Raw genomic sequence first — 16165 nt, forward strand, 5'->3', positions numbered from 1 at the left:
TTTTGTTATATAATATTTCTCCTTGTGTTTTGCTTAAACATATTTTTAATTTGTCCAACAAACTACACTTTAGTAAACAAATCATGTGGCCAGAAAGGTTAACAAAGGCCAACTCCGTTATGTAAACCACACTGAATTGTTATAGAAAACACATGGGAATGTTCATATTCCCTGGTGCTATCAGCATTATTTCTGTGTCTCGAAAATTACTGGTTACATTTGAAGAGCTCAGATGCTAAAGCCACTTAACAGCACTTCAGTCAAAAATATGATGATGATATTAACCAAATGCTCTCGGCACATTTTATACGTTCATCAAATACTTTCACTTCAAATCCGCTTAATCCCCACATCAGCCAATTCAGAAATACTGGTTTGTTGACAGAATCTGTTAAATGGCACAAATTTAAGTGCTCGTAAGTACTTGGACCTGAATACAACTCAAAGGTTGCAGCCACATGCATCACAGCACCCCCTAATGTGTGATTCATTTTCTTTATTTTTACCCTTTAAATTCTGACTTTTATCATTTGCAACGTTTCTATAGCACTACTCGGACAGGATTAGTTTTCCAAACGGGATTAGCGTGGAGGTGGAGGTTTTTGACAAAAAAGCTTTCATGCTTTTGAACAGTTTTGCACCGAAAGACAATGAAATGACTAAAGTGATGTTTGTAAAAATAAGGCATTTCTATAACTAACTAATAACCTTTCATTTCCATTAAAGTGGAAATTGCTGAACCTAAGCGTAAGAGCCTAATAAAAAAAATGCTAATTTATAAGAAAACATGTCGTAGCACTTAGACTTCGTTCACACTGCAAACAATGCTCAATTCAGATTTTTTGCTCAGATCTGATTTTTTCTTTGACTGTGTGGCTAAAATCAGACAGCTGTGTGAACTGTTCGTGGTCCTGAAGTGCATCGCATGCGCAAAAGAACAATACTATGTCACGCGCAGCACGAGGTACTACGGAAACTAACGTGCAGACTACCCAGCGGGTGTTGTGGACTTCATACGGAGCTGCGCAGGATGGCCAGTCGACGCGTTTTATATCTCAGTTCCGTGGGAGCGAACGATACGAGCCGAGGCAGTCTGCTCCCGGGTCACGTGCAGGTCCGTCATCTGGACAACGCTTCAGGAAAGTCAAACACACTTATTTGCGTGTTAGGGGCTATCATGTATAAGGCGATGTGCAACAGAAGCTTAATATTTAAAGTCTTGAATGTTTTTAAGTGGTTTTGCAAACATGCCGTTGGTGCATATGACTGTTCAGACTGAGGTCGCATTGCAAAACATCTGACCTGTATCTGATTTAGAACCACATATGGAAGTGGTGCAAATCAGAATCGAAAAGATCAGATTCCATTTGGTTTGTGCTGTTCACACGGTCATACAAAGAGACAGACATGGGTCACATATGAGCAGAAAATCGGATTTTGATGACAGTGTGAACGTAGTCTTAGACGGCGATGACTTTCCTGGAGGTTGAACCAACAATTTTTGCACAGCTAACACAATGCACTACAGACTGCTACAGGAATATCATAGCTGCATGTTATGTACTGTAGGACACAGATGATTGGCTCAAAAACTTTTGTGCCCAGAGAGCCGAGTACTTCCAGACAGGAGTCCTGTCATTGATATGATGAAAGGTAATGCTGACTGCTAACAGATAGCTCTCTCTCCAGATGTTATAGATACCTGTAATGATAGGGAGTATGTTAGATTTATGTGGAAATTATATTTTACAATGTCCCTGGCAATGTGTCTGAGGTATTCATTTTAAAATTCTCATAAATCATTCTGCCTTAAAATATTTTTGGTCAACAGAAAACACAATTTAAATGTGTTAATAATCCAGTTGTACCACATAATCATGCACTAATAAATGTAATTTTGTTTGGATTCAGTACGATAGAAAAGCTCTTTGGGGTATTGGGCGTTGGGGTATTATTCATGAAATCACAATTTTTGCTCTGTTTTAACGCACTGCAGTACTCGTTCATGTGGCATGAAACGGTACGTCCTGTTCGCATCCCATAATTGTCTCCCGCATCTGCCCACGTCGTCGTGCCGTGAAGAGAATTGATTAATAATTCAGATGTTGAAGATTAGTTTGTTCTCACATTTAGTGTTCCTGGAGATCTGTGTTGTGAAAATGAGGACGGAGATCTGCCAGCTCAGCTCCCCCTCAGCCCGATCGCCTCCGCAACACTGAGCGCACGTCAGTCTGATGCTGTGTCAGTGTTTTGGAGACGCTGAAACAGACAGACAGAGTTTGTCTGCTGCTTCACCCGCATGGCAAAGTTCAGATAATCCCACAGGCTCTGGATTTGAAATGATGAGAGAACAGACAGAAAAACACATAGGGGAATCTTTAAAGCTTTTCTGTTGAATAATAATCTCTTATTTATGAGAAGATAACAAATATATGTGTTCCTTTTGCTCGACTGTTAGAGCATTGCCATAGCCGCTCAAGTGGTCATAGGCTTGATTCCCAAGTATCTCACATAATGATAAAATAGCTTAAATTCCCTCTCATTTGCAAGAAAACATGTCAGACCGGCAACGGTTTTGCATCTGAGCTACATCAACTTTCCTTGTAAATATTAGTTATATCATATCATGAATATTAACACAGGACAGATTATCAGTAATGGGAACAAAAAAATCAGGGGAACTAGAAGTTTCTGTTATATGTGTCATAAACTGCATGCCCGCATGGTTCCTTTAAACAGACCGGAAGTCATTGCGGGGGAGTTTGCCTTGCTTCTGTCCCAACATGGAGAGGAAGTGCATTGTTAGGGGATTGTTTCTAATAGTGGTGTGTATGCAATGACTCGGGTGTGTGGGAGTCTTTGGGGTCAGTAATTACAGTTTGGGATGGTTGTTTTATTTTCAGATGTTTTGTGGTGCTGAATACACAAAAGACATGATTGTGTGCACGTGTTAATGTTTGTTTATGGTCCAAAATAGCCTTCAGAGCCCTGACAGCTTCTAGATCATTATAACGTGACACATGAATGTATAAAGCAGCTGCAGTTTTCTCTGTCTGCTCTCGATTTAATCGTCCTGTTGCCACAATTCAAAATGGTGGTTGGCCAGTTACAGGGTTTTAATGATGTCCTGGCATGCTTGCTCCCCTTGATCCAATAGGTTTTGGTCTAGCTCAACCCTGACACCTAGTGGTCACCCAGTGGTAAGCTTGACTAATGAGACCAATACTTGTCCTGAAACCAATAAAATTATTTAACAAGCCCACAGCTGGTTTAAATGACACCAGCCCTGCGTCTGAAATTGCCTACTTTAAAAGCGGAACTGGCACGAATGGCCACCCTAACTTCAGTACCTATTGTCACAGTAGGCGATTTTGGACGCTGGGCAGGATTTGCATGTTAACCGTTCTGTATAGTATCACGGATTAGCCCGGTTATCATAGTATGTTATGATTAGTATGTCAGAGGGTGCTTACTCTTTCTTGTTGATTTTAAGTATACATGCATGTAATTTCTTTCAATTACTCATAAGGTATGTGATTGAACAGTTTATATATGATATCAAGATGCAAGAAGTATACATACTAGCATATTTGCTATGAGACTTGTCTAAATCTATGAAACTTACTAATATGCAAATTGGGATTTTAGTCCTGCCTTTGTTTAAAGGGACACAAAATATGATTTTTACCATTTTGGAATCCATTCAGCTGATCCCCGGTTCTGGCGCTAGCACTTTTAGCATAGCTTAGCATAATCTATTGAATCTGATTAGACCATTAGCATCACGCTAAAAAATAACCAACGAGTTTGGACATTTTTCCTATTTAAAACTTGACTCTTCTGTAGTTACATCGTGTACTACGACTGACAGAAAATTAAAAGTTGCAATTTTCAAGGCAGATATGGCTAGGAACTATACTCTCATTTTGGCGTAATAATCAAGTACTTTGCTGCTGTAACATGGCTGCAGGAAGCGCAATAATATTATGTAGTGCCCGAAAATAGTCCCCAGCTATAAAAAGGTACTAAGGGGACTATTTTTGGCTGCTGTGTAATATCACTACGCCTGCTGCAGCCATGTTACAGCAGCTAAGTCCTTGATTATTACTCCAGAATCAGAGTGGTGCTGGAAAATGAGCATATTTTCAATTCAAAAGAAGTGGAGTGTACCTTTAATTTTGTTACTCTGTCCTTACGTTCAATGAATAATTTACACAAAAAAATGAAAATTAGCACATATTTTACCATCCTAGGTGTATATAACTTTTCTCTTTCAGCCAAACACAGTTGGAGTTTTATAAAATAATAATATCCTTTCCTCTGCTTTATAATGGCATTGGATAGTGCCCCATTTTTAAAGCTCCAAAACACGAATCCATCCATCAAAAAATAATCCATACGGTTATTAAATGTTTACTGAGGTGAAGCGATGGGATTTTGTTAGGTGGCGTTCATATTTCAAACTCTATAAACTACAGCCGTATGCACTTTTATGAGAGTTGGGGTCAGGCTGGAGGCTGACCTTTGACCTAACACTACAAAAACCCATTTACCTCAGAAGACATTTAATGACTCTGTGGATTAGGACATAACTCTGTGTTTGACGGAAAGATAAAAGTCATATACGCCCAGGATTGCTTGAAAGTAAGTAAATTAAGCTGTAATTTTCATTTTGGGGTGAACTGTTCCTTTAAGTCCATGAGTATATATCTGTTTTTCCATTTAAAGGTGCATTGTGTAACTTATAGGAGGATCTATTGACAGAAATTGACTATAAAAACATAATTATATTATCAGTGGTGTATAAAGACCTTACATAATGAACTGTATTGTTTTTATTATCTTAGAATGAGACGTTTTTATCTACATGCACCGTGGGTCCCCTTAAACGGCAGTCACCATTTTGTGCCTTCATGTTTGTACAGTAGCCTCAGACGATGACGTGTTTGTCCTGTGACGCAACCGTAGCCTCTCTACACTGTAAAAAATTATTTGCTGCCTTAAAGGAATATTCCATTTTCTTAAAAGAAAAATCCAGATAATTTACTCACCACCATGTCATCCAAAATGTTGATGTCTTTCTTTGTTCAGTCGAGAAGAAATTATGTTTTTTGAGGAAAACATTGCAGAATTTTTCTCATTTTAATGGACTTTAATAGACACCAACAATTAACACTTAACTCAACACGTAACAGTTTTTTCAACGAAGTTTCAAAGGACTATAAACAATCCCAAACGAGGCATAAGGGTCTTATCTAGCAAAACGATTGTCATTTTTGACAAGAAAAATAACAAATAAACACTTTTAAAGCACAACTTCTCATCTAGATCTGGTCGTGATACGCCAGCTGTCCCCACGCAATACGTCATGACGTCAAGAGGTCACAGAAGACGAACGCGAAACTTCGCCCCAGTGTTTACAAGTGTGTTGAAAAAGGACCGTTCCGACGTTGTTGTATGTCAACTGATAATGTCTTTGTGTCAGTTTATTGGTAACAATGGTCCGCAAATGTGCGTTTTATATATGCAACACGTGACCTCCCTACGTCACTACGCATTTACGTTAGGCCGCGCTGGACCGGACCCAGACGAAAAGTTGTGGTTTAAAAAAGCACATTTTTCATTTTTCCTGTCAAAAATGACAATCGCTTCACTAGACAAGACCCTTATGCCTCTTTGGGATTGTTTATAGTCCTTTGAAACTCCGTTGAAAAAAACTGTTAAGTGTTGAGTTAAGTGTTAATTGTTGGTGTCTATTAAAGTCCATTAAAATAAGAAAAATCCTGCAATGTTTTCCTCAAAAAACATAATTTCTTCTCGACTGAACAAAGAAAGACATCAACATTTTGGATGACATGGTGGTGAGTAAATTATCTGGATTTTTCGTTTAAGAAAATGGAATATTCCTTTAAAGTTGAAAAAATTCAACTTCATTTTATAAGTTGAAGCAACTCATCTCTTGTCAAGATAAATAATAGTAAGTTGACATGACTTGCAAATCTGAGTTGATTCAACAACAAAAAATTAAGGCAGCAAAGAATTTTTTATAGTATATGTGTTTCGATAGGGAGGGGTGAGCTGTGGACAGAGCTGTTGGTTGCATTTCACAGGCTCACCACTAGATGCCACTAAAAATCAACACAGTTGACCTTTAACTGTAAAATGGTTGTTATTAAAGTTAAATAAATCAAATACGTTGTGTTAGACCAACCAAGAATTAATGTATAATGTAGCACTTGCAAAATGAATAGGGCAGATCACTGGTAGATATGCATGAAACATTTTGATGAATTGGTTTTAAACACTCATACAGATTAAATGGGGCTTTTTCAGCTCGACTGCAATGATTTGTTCTAAGGCTGACAGTGTTTGTTCATTCATCACATGATTCACTGTCTGATCTCGAATGTTTTTCTCTGGCAGACGGGTGAATACGCCACGGACGAGGAGGAAGAGATGAGTCCCATGTTTCCCAACGCCATTGAAGTCTTTGACCTGGCTGAGAATGAGGACATGCTTTCTCCTATGGAGATGGACCCAGAGAAACTTGCACACAAGTTCAAGGAGGTCAGTGTGAAACTGCATTTTTATATTCCATAAACTTTCTATTCAAATCGATCAAATATCTTGATGCACGGTGAGCATGTAATTTTCTTCCCTACAGCTTCAGATTAAGCATGCTGTAACCCAGGCTGAGATCCAACAGCTTAAGAAGAAGGTATGACATCTTTTTTTACTGTACTATAAATGCCATCGCAGTAGATGGACATACAGTACTGTAATTTGCATTTTGGTTAGTTTGCCCTCGTTGTGACAAGGTCTCTGTCATTCTCTCTCCAGCTGGCTCACGCTGAGCAGGATAAGCTCCGCTGGAGGATGGAGAAAGCTCAGCTGGAGCAGACGGTGAGGGAGAATAAGGAGCGGATGGAGAAGTTGGAGGGATATTGGATGGAGGCCCAAAGCTTGTGCCAGGCGGTGGATGAGCACCTGAAGGAGACGCAGACGCAGTATCAGGCACTGGAGCGCAAGTACAGCAAAGCCAAACGCCTCATCAAAGAGTACCAGCAGAAGTGAGTGCGAGGGATTGTGGGTAATGAATGAGTTTGGCTCAGTGATGCACACTTGGTTTTGAAGAAATAAATAAGCTCTGCGCTTGATATATTATTTGCACTAAATACAGGGTTCCCACAGGTCCTTGAAATCCTTGAAAGTTTGTGAATCTGGAGAAAAAAATTCAAGGTCCTGGGAAGTTTTTGAAAATATCCATACATAGATACAGGTCATTGAAAGGGCTTGAATCTATTTTATACAAGTAGTTTTCTGGAAAAAAATTCATATTTCCTGTGTAGTGTAGGATTATTTCATAAAAACTCTAGACTTTTTAAGCACACATGCTAAATTGTTCACTTTAAATGCTTATATCTTCTGTATGCGAATGTTGATTCATACCAAAATGTTTTTTTGCTTAGTTGTGTTTGACACATGAAAACGTCTCTGGTTATGTATGTAACTGTTGTTCTCTGAGAAGGGAATGAGACGCTGTGTCTCCCTTTCCATACTTCATGTGTCCCTGTAACGCCGTTTTTGGCAATATTTCAGATAGTGATATACTTCCTGGCTCCCGCGTCACCCTGTCTTTGTCGTTAAGCCTCACCATTGGTTGAATTTGATATACACATTCAGAAGGACTTACCCCTGGAGGTGTCCCCAAAGTGTCACCGCAGTGACACAGCACGAGTTCCCTCGAAAGGGAACTGTAACAATGTATATTTAAAGGTAACACTTGAAATGTGTCCCCACATTTAGTCCTTGAATTTGAGGGTATTGGACCTAAAAGGCCTTGAAAGGTCCTTGAATTTTGAAGTTTAAGAAGGTGTGGGAACCCTGTAAATAGATAAACAAAATAAGAGTACATTAGTGTTGTATTATTTGTAGAGAAGTTTTAGGTTTAAGGCACGATGTAATCGATAATTTTATCACTTTTATCAGTTTGTCACATATGAATATGCAAATTAGTCCTCGTCTCCATTCTTTCGCATTGGCTGTTTTTTCTTTAATATTCAGTCTGAGTCATCTATAAAAAAACATTTTTAATACAATTTTAGTTTTCTAATAAAAATAAATATGTTTGGCACAACAATATTTTGTGTTTACAAAAGTCATCTTTTAAACATTTAGAAATTTTTAAAAGTATGGGTAAAATTTCTCATTCAGTTATTTCCAGGCTTTTGACCGTTATGTGTTTGTGTTTTATTACAGAGAAATTGAGTATCTAAAAAAAGAAACTGCTCAGCGCAGAGCACAAGAAGAAACCGAGGCCAGTCACAAGGTGGAGACAGAAAACCTCCAGGAAAAGGTTTGTGTGTGGCGTTTTGAAAATCTCTTTATTGTAATTCGTTCACACGCTGGGTTGTCTTCATGATTTGTACGTGCGTTCCTCTTAGATTACCGACTTGGAGTCAAAGGTGGGCGCTTTGAAGAACCTGGAGCCTTCGTAAGCTTTCCATCGGGGGGAAGCGATGCAGCGAACGAAAGAACCCCGCCCACTCTACGCCCCGCCCACATTCTCCCTCTGTGACCTGAAGCCGAACTGACGAACTGCAGGAAACACGGTGAGGTGGAGTTATCGGGAAACGGGAGTGGACAAACCAAACACACAAACACTGTACCAGACGCCTGACGGACGTCTACCCATCAGGCCCTTTTTTATATAGCCATTTAGTCACGATTTCCTTGTTTCTTTTTAAGCGTCCTTAAAAGTATCGCAGGCCGTTCTTCCCTCGGCAGGAATGTAGTCTCCGAACGTCTCCAGTTAATGGAACTCAGCAAAAGCTTGTGCACAGACAGAACGGACGTCACCTTTTCCCAAGCGCGCCGTTAATCAGGAGACGGTCGAAGCGAGGGGCGATCTGTATAGCAGCGATTGACGAACTGTTTGTATATATTCTTGCATATATTTAAATATTAAAACCGCTTAAGCAATGTGCCGGGGGGAAGGGGGTAAGGGCTTTTACCTTTCACACAAAGGCGAGTACATGGTCGAAAATGGTTTGTTTCCATTTTTGCATGGACAAAATTTGCAAGCAGTGTGTGATGGGGGCAAGCTTGACTTTTAGTTTTAGCATTCAGGGGCTTCTTGTGTTTGCATTCTGTAAAAAAATGTAAGGGAAACGGTGTTGAATGAATTGAGGATTGTGGGTAATCATTTTAGCACAGAGGAAGTATCAGTAACTGTCAGAGGTCACACTGTGCCTCTCCGAATCCTTAAAGTATTGCCCATCTCTCACGTTAGTTAAAGGTGCAATGTGGGACTTTTAGAAGGATCTCTTGACAGAAATGCAATATAATATACATAACTTTCAGTGGTGAGACCTTACATAATGAACTGTATTGTTTTTATTACCTTGAAATGAGCCGTTTTTATGTTCTGTACATACATCGTGGGTCTCCGTACATGAAAGTCGCCGCCATGATTCTACAGTAGCCCTAAATGGACGCGTTTCGTACCTACATTGTTTCATACGATGACATGTTGGTCCTGTGGCGGCTCTTGTAGCTTCTCTTTGCGTTTTGAAATCGAGGTTGGTTGCAATACACAATCTCACCGCTAGATGTCGCTAAAAACCCACATTACACCTTTAAGCAAACTTTAGGTATGAGACGTTATGTTCAAAAAAAGAGTTATGGATTAGAAATATAACCCTGTTTAGCAGTCTCTGAGCGTGTTTACTCAAAAATGCATTGGTCTCTGGAAACACAGTAAACCGATTTAAACTGCAAAGAGTCCGGGAGAATTGCTTGCTTGTTATTCTCTTCCTGCAGAGCATGGATTGATCAGTATTATATATACAATGATGCGGTTTACCTTTTAGCTTTTTTGTAGTGTTATAAGCCACAAATGTATGTCTAATTTTTTTAAATAATTGTACTCCTGGAAAAACTGGAATTTTGAAGGGAAATGGTGAAGGGAGCATGATTGAGATTCTGCAACTTAAATCCAGAGCTGGTCTCAGATCAGCATTCTTCCTAAACCCAGTTACACACATACTGTATGTGACCCTGTCTGTGACTAAAATCTGATGTTAGGAGCACCAAAGTCTTTGACATGACCTGACTCCGTGAATATGAAAGATATCAAGATTATATTTTCACAGAATGCTCTTTATATTATGTTAGATTATTTTAAGTAGACATGCAGGGTCACATATTTGAGCCTCATTCATTCAACACGAGTTTCACCATGAATTGTTAAATTATTCTTAAATCATTGCATTCGATTCAGTGTAAGGATAGTTTTGTGAAATGATTACCTGAACGGTCATTTTCGAGAATTTTTTTTTTTTTTCAGTTCGATCTGATAGCTGTGTTGTGTTTTCATCAATGTTTGACCCTTTTACATCAGTATGCGAATCAAAGAGAAAAAAATATTATGTCTGGGTTTACTTAATGCAGTATTGCAAAAGGAATTTTAATGTGGTCAGAGATTCGTTTTTACATTATTTTCCTCAACTTTTAGTATTTACTTTATTTTGCAAGTATTACACTTTTTACGATGTTTAAAAATGTTAAGGATTAATGATAAGGATAACAAAAATGCAGATCATGAGGTTGAGTTTTTTTTAAATAATAGGAAAAAGATTTTAAAATAACTTTGAACAAATACTTAATTTAGTTTCCCAACACCAATTGTTTTAAAAATTGCAGTTTGTGAAGTTAAAGTGTGTAAAGACAAATGCTTTCTTTCAGTTGTCTCCACATATTAAGATGCAATAGAAGAAAAAACCTCTTCTGCTTTACAGTTCATTTAATTACAGGAGTACAAGCACTGAATGGAAAATGTATTTCACTTTAGTGTGAGATCTTTAAAGGTGATTATTGCTTTTTGTTGACTTTGACCACATTGTTATCATCAAACATGAACCAAGTACAGAACAAGTTTTTTGGAGAAACCTTAACTGTTATGCTGCGTTCACACCAGCTGCGGTAGAGGTGTCAAGTGCGAGTGATTTCAATGTTAAGTCAATGTAAAGACACGTTTACGCGCGCCTGTAGGTCTCGCGGTGCGAATGAAGGTACATTCACATTATAAGTGACTTTGTTGCTGTGTGTCGCTCATCTCTTTCAAAAGAGGCGTTTCTATAGACCTTTTGCGTGTTTGCAAACAGAGATGACGTTTTTGTGGGCGGAGCCCAACTGGTGGCAGAAAGTGAATGCTTCTCAATAGCTGTCTGAAGTGTTTTAGCGTTAAACTGTGATTTTTATGGATCCGGTGTTCTGTAGAAGTCTGTTTCCCCTATATTTCTCTTAAGTGTAATGTTTCTTATAACGTTTTCAGCAAGTTACGTTTATTTTTTAAATAAATTAAAAGTTTAAATCGCTTGGCTACTAATTTTGTGCATGTATGTAATGTATATGTATTGTTCTTTATTGGTAAATAAATTATTTTTTACAGTATGAATCGCTGAAGTACTTATAAGAGCAATACTATCATGTATTCTGTATAATATCATTTATTAAATATTTCATCATTTTCCTGTTTTCAATTTCTTCCTTATATTTTTAGCCTACGTGTTTGTTCTAAAACTATTATGTTTACATACAAATTAATTTGTATAGGCCATTATTAACACTTTACATCGTGTGTGTGTGCTATGTTTATATATTTATTAGTAAACATCATAATTTAGAACAAACAGGAAGAAGACATAGGCTAAGATAGAAGGTAAAAAGAAGTAATAGAAAACGGAAAAAATACGAAAACTTTAATAAATGGTAATATTGTTGATTTTATGAACTAATTCAAATCTTTAATTTTTCTAAATAAATTATAAACGTAACGTGATGAAAACGCTATAAGAGACACATAGAAGGATTAGACTTCGACAGAACACCGGATATCTTCTCTAATTATTTTCTATTCTAATTATTAAAAGATTTTCAAATCATTTCATCACTCCAGTCTGTCCGGTTGAGGGCTTATTGCAACCATAAACACCTACGTTTATCTTCAAATGGTGTCTTCGACGACGGTATATTATAAAAATGAAGGTCATCTATTTTGGCATTCCTATTCTGACACTTAACAGCACAACAAAACATTTTCTAGTGAGTTATATTGTTCATTTCACTCGTGTCTCATTCATTTCCACTGTTTTTCTGCCACCACATGTGCGCGTGACGTAACTGTGACGTCGACTCGCAAAAGGTCTATATCTGGTCTTTATAAACAAATGAGTAACGTCCACTCCAGTAACTGACAAGAGACGTGAACTCCACTGCTTTGTTCTCATTGGTAGTCGTTCCCAAATGTCGCTCATAATTTGCATAAAGTTAAACATTTCTCAACTTTGTCGCGCGACTGGACACGCCCATCCAGCCGTCAACGGTCACTGTCGCTCGTGTCGCAGGATGCCGCCGAGCTTCCATTGAAATCAATGAGATTGCTACGCTCTGCTACTGCTAGTCGCTTATAATGTGAATGTACCTCGAGGCGTTTAGCGCGGTAGATGCGAATCCGCCTGATGACGTGAATTGAGCGTTGCCGCTTAAAACGCACAAAAAATCGCACCGCGTTAACCAATCAGGAGCTTGCTCTAGTAGTGTGATTACAGAAAGCGAGCGGAGTCGCAGAAGCCCCTCCCATGCCGCGAATTTCCATGTGAATGTCTTGAATGACTAGAATTTCTTTAGCGACTTTCACACGCAAATGAAACGTGTAAACTCGAATAGCGCGTTTTTGCCGCCTTTACCGCGTTTGGTGTGAATCCAGCATAAGGATTTGGTCATTGAGCCACAATTATCCCAAAAATGGACTCATTTTGAGGGCTTGTGTCTTCATTAGTGGGTTTAAAGGAAATCCAACATGATGATTATATTTTCTATGTACAGTTTGCTTAATCTCTTTGGTTGCAGTTGAATGAATTTTGTAACCCTGTTACACTGTAGGAACAAGCAAACCAATGGATGAAATCTTTAAATCTTATGAACGCTTTTCCGTTTCATACCTTTAGCTTAGCTTAGCCTAGCTGCTGCCTTTAATGAAATGAAATTGCTTCCATGTACAGAAAAGGACTTGGTCTTGCACTCACTGGCTGTATCGAATCATCTTTAGTGTCTGTAGTTTATTTAACATGACATCTAATAAAGTCAACACACAATAACTTCAAAGATGATGTTGTGCTTGTAGCTATAATGGGGAAACGGCTACAATGCAGTTGTTGTGCATTGTAATTGGTTTTATGATTTTATAGTTTATAGGTTTACAAACATGTGATTTTATTACCTGATTCAGGTTCAGTTTTTACCCCTGCTGTGTAAATTGCTACGATTCCGAGGAAGACGTTCGTTTGAACTAAACGTCATAATGTTGCATAATTGCTGTCATTATTAATAAATGCAGAAATGTGCTGATCAGCAGTATTAAACCATGTCAGTTTTAAAAAATCACTGCGTGAACTGGTTTTATTTGATGTTTCTGTCACTTTTCAGCAGATGAGTTTCTTTTGAGATTCTTAAAATATTTATAAATACAGTATGTGACCCTGTCTGTGAAAAACAGGCTAAAGTCTCAAAATCAAATTCTGAGATAATGACAAATCAAAGTTTGCCATGCTAAATTGACTATGATTTCAATCTTTGACTAAGAATATCAAGGTTATATTTTCACAGAATGTTTTTTTACATTATGTAGTATGATTTTATATAGAAAACAGCAAATCTAAAAAAAAGACTTTAGCTGGGTTTTTACAGGCAGGGTGATATATAATTTCCATTCATGAAGTAAAGAAAAAAGGTACTCGACCAGACCAATGAAGTGGTGTGATGTGTTGTTCATTTTGATTTACCCAGGTACAAAACAAAGTGCACTTGAATGTACTAAAATATACTTAAATACCAACAAGTACATTTGTTGTACTGAACATTGTTATTTTTGTGCTAAATAAAAGTGTAAAAGTTATACACTAGAAAAAACACGACAAGTTCAGAGTACTCAAAACTTTTGTGGTAACCGATTACCTGCAAAGATTTAAGTAAACCACCTTAAACTTTTTAAGTAAATAATGTTTATAAATTATAATCCAAACTTAAAAATGTATATTTCATTGTATTTAATATTTAAGTACACTGTACTTGAAGTGCAACCATTTAATTGCTAAAAAAAATGTTATTTTGTGTATTTGGTATAATATAATGCAATGCTAACAGGAGTTAACTTACAGGCTGTGAGTCCAAAGCGGGAGGAATTAGGATAATGTCAGTCTTGTCACCAATCCCAGGAAGTAAACTGTTGCCTACAATGCGTGTGTTTTTTGTAGTCCAAGAAAAGAGGCGTCATTGTATACTTTGGGGTACGTACCTTTTGCATACCATTAACATGTACTAATACACACTTACACACCAAAGGAAATGTAAAAGTTTACTGTAATGTTTTATCAGTGAGTTGCGCTAGCAACACTTGTTGCAGTTAAACTAAACTGTTTACTGTGGCCCGGTTAGCTTACATACTTGCTTACATGAGTGTAAAAATGTTAGTGTCTGTCGTCGTTTTTATTACTTGGATTAATGATGAATGATGTGTATTGATGTCGGTTTTCAAACACTAATTTCTTGTCAGTAAGTCACGTTAGCAGAAGCACTAGGTCAGTGCATCTTGCGCTATTGTTGGACTGTGTCAGTTGACCAATCAGAGCAGAGTAGGCAACCGAAAGGTGGGGTTTAGGCCGACTGAATCTTTGAACGGCTTTGCACGAATCGTTTGGGGTTCTCTAAAAATGGAGTAATATTAAATTTATATGTAAATTGATATATATGAGAAAATGACCTTGCATGCATTAAAACCTGTTGTTGGGGATTCCTAAACAATATCACTGAAAAAAATGATTCATTCAAGTGGTTGCAATCAATTTATTTAAGCTACATTTAAACAAAAGTTTTTTATTTTATTTTACTTTACTAATCTTTTTTGTTTAAATGTAGCTTAAATAAATTAATTGCAACCACTTACCTCAAAAAATTTAGTAAATTGAATGAATCATTTTTTTTTAGTGAACAGGCCCGGCTCCATGGGGGCAAGGGTGGGCCTGGCCCCACACCACATAACAGTCAATATTTTGGCCAAAAATCTGTAATGTTATACTATATTAACCGACATGAGAATAATTTTTAAGAAAAACAGCATTTCAAAAAAATGTAAATTTTTAGTTTTTAACAAGTTTGTGTTAGTTGATGTAAATAGTTATTTTAAAAGAAATGCCCCTTTTTTATCAAATCTAAAGTTAATTAATATAAGATCTGGGGTCAAAAAATATTACAAATGCAAAAAGAGAGAATGTAAAAATAAACATGTTAACCATTTTAATATATATTTAAAGTTACTAAATAGTTCCAAAATATGTACAAAAATATAAAAAAATGATGAAAACACAACAATAACAAACAACCCTAATAATTTTCTTAAATATATAATATTAAAACTATAGACAGGTGAGATTAAAGCATTAAAACTCCCCCCATCTAACCGGCCCACCTGGAATATCACTTGACCCACCTTTCATCTCATATTTGGAGCCGGGCCTGATTAGGAAGCTTAGAAATTGGACCTGACTGGCACGTTAACTGACAAATTGAATGCCATAAATCACCACCACCAAAAGTTTAATTATTTGCAGTGTTTGTTCAAATTAGGGTGTTTTAATGAGTACATTGTACTGTTTATTCTGGTTTACAGTGTAGTTAAAATTATAGTTCAACTTTAGTATTACTTTATTGCAGGCATTGTCAACCTTTTTTAATTAAAGGCTCCCCTATTGTCCACTAAAAAAATTAAGTCATAATTTCTACCCAATAGAATACACTAGAGCTTGTTATTACAAGATAGATCATATATTCATTACAAAAATAAACAAACATTAAAAAGATTTTTAGTTGCTTATGCTTATTTAAATGTTAGTTTTGTCTAATTCTGAATACTTTTAGCTCATCTCGAGACTCCCTTGGAAGTTTATTAAGGCCCTTTTGTTATGTGCCCCAGCACCCTGGTTGAGAAACACTGCCTACTTGGTGCACTTGAGTGCATTGAAATAAATGTCTCAAAATAGCACAGTTAAGTACACTTTGATATTAAGTTTAAATAGTACACTGAAAAAATGATTAATTGAATTTGATA

At 37.1% G+C, this 16165-nt stretch overlaps 1 protein-coding gene across 2 annotated transcripts in view; it reads left to right on the forward strand.

Annotated features, from left to right (window-relative positions):
* Positions 1-11613, forward strand: part of ppp1r9ba (protein phosphatase 1, regulatory subunit 9Ba) — a 62391-nt gene extending 50778 nt beyond the window's left edge. For both annotated transcript variants that reach the window (XM_055194535.2, XM_055194534.2), the window contains exons 7-11: positions 6424-6567; positions 6665-6718; positions 6841-7070; positions 8260-8356; positions 8445-11613. In XM_055194535.2, coding sequence (XP_055050510.2) covers positions 6424-6567; positions 6665-6718; positions 6841-7070; positions 8260-8356; positions 8445-8498 — 579 coding nt within the window. In that variant the 3' untranslated portion in view covers positions 8499-11613. The remainder of the gene's footprint in view (positions 1-6423; positions 6568-6664; positions 6719-6840; positions 7071-8259; positions 8357-8444) is intronic.
* The last annotated feature ends 4552 nt before the right edge of the window (positions 11614-16165 follow it).

Source organism: Misgurnus anguillicaudatus, chromosome 19 (assembly GCF_027580225.2).
Source record: "Misgurnus anguillicaudatus chromosome 19, ASM2758022v2, whole genome shotgun sequence".
Classification (NCBI taxonomy): Eukaryota; Metazoa; Chordata; class Actinopteri; order Cypriniformes; family Cobitidae; genus Misgurnus; species Misgurnus anguillicaudatus.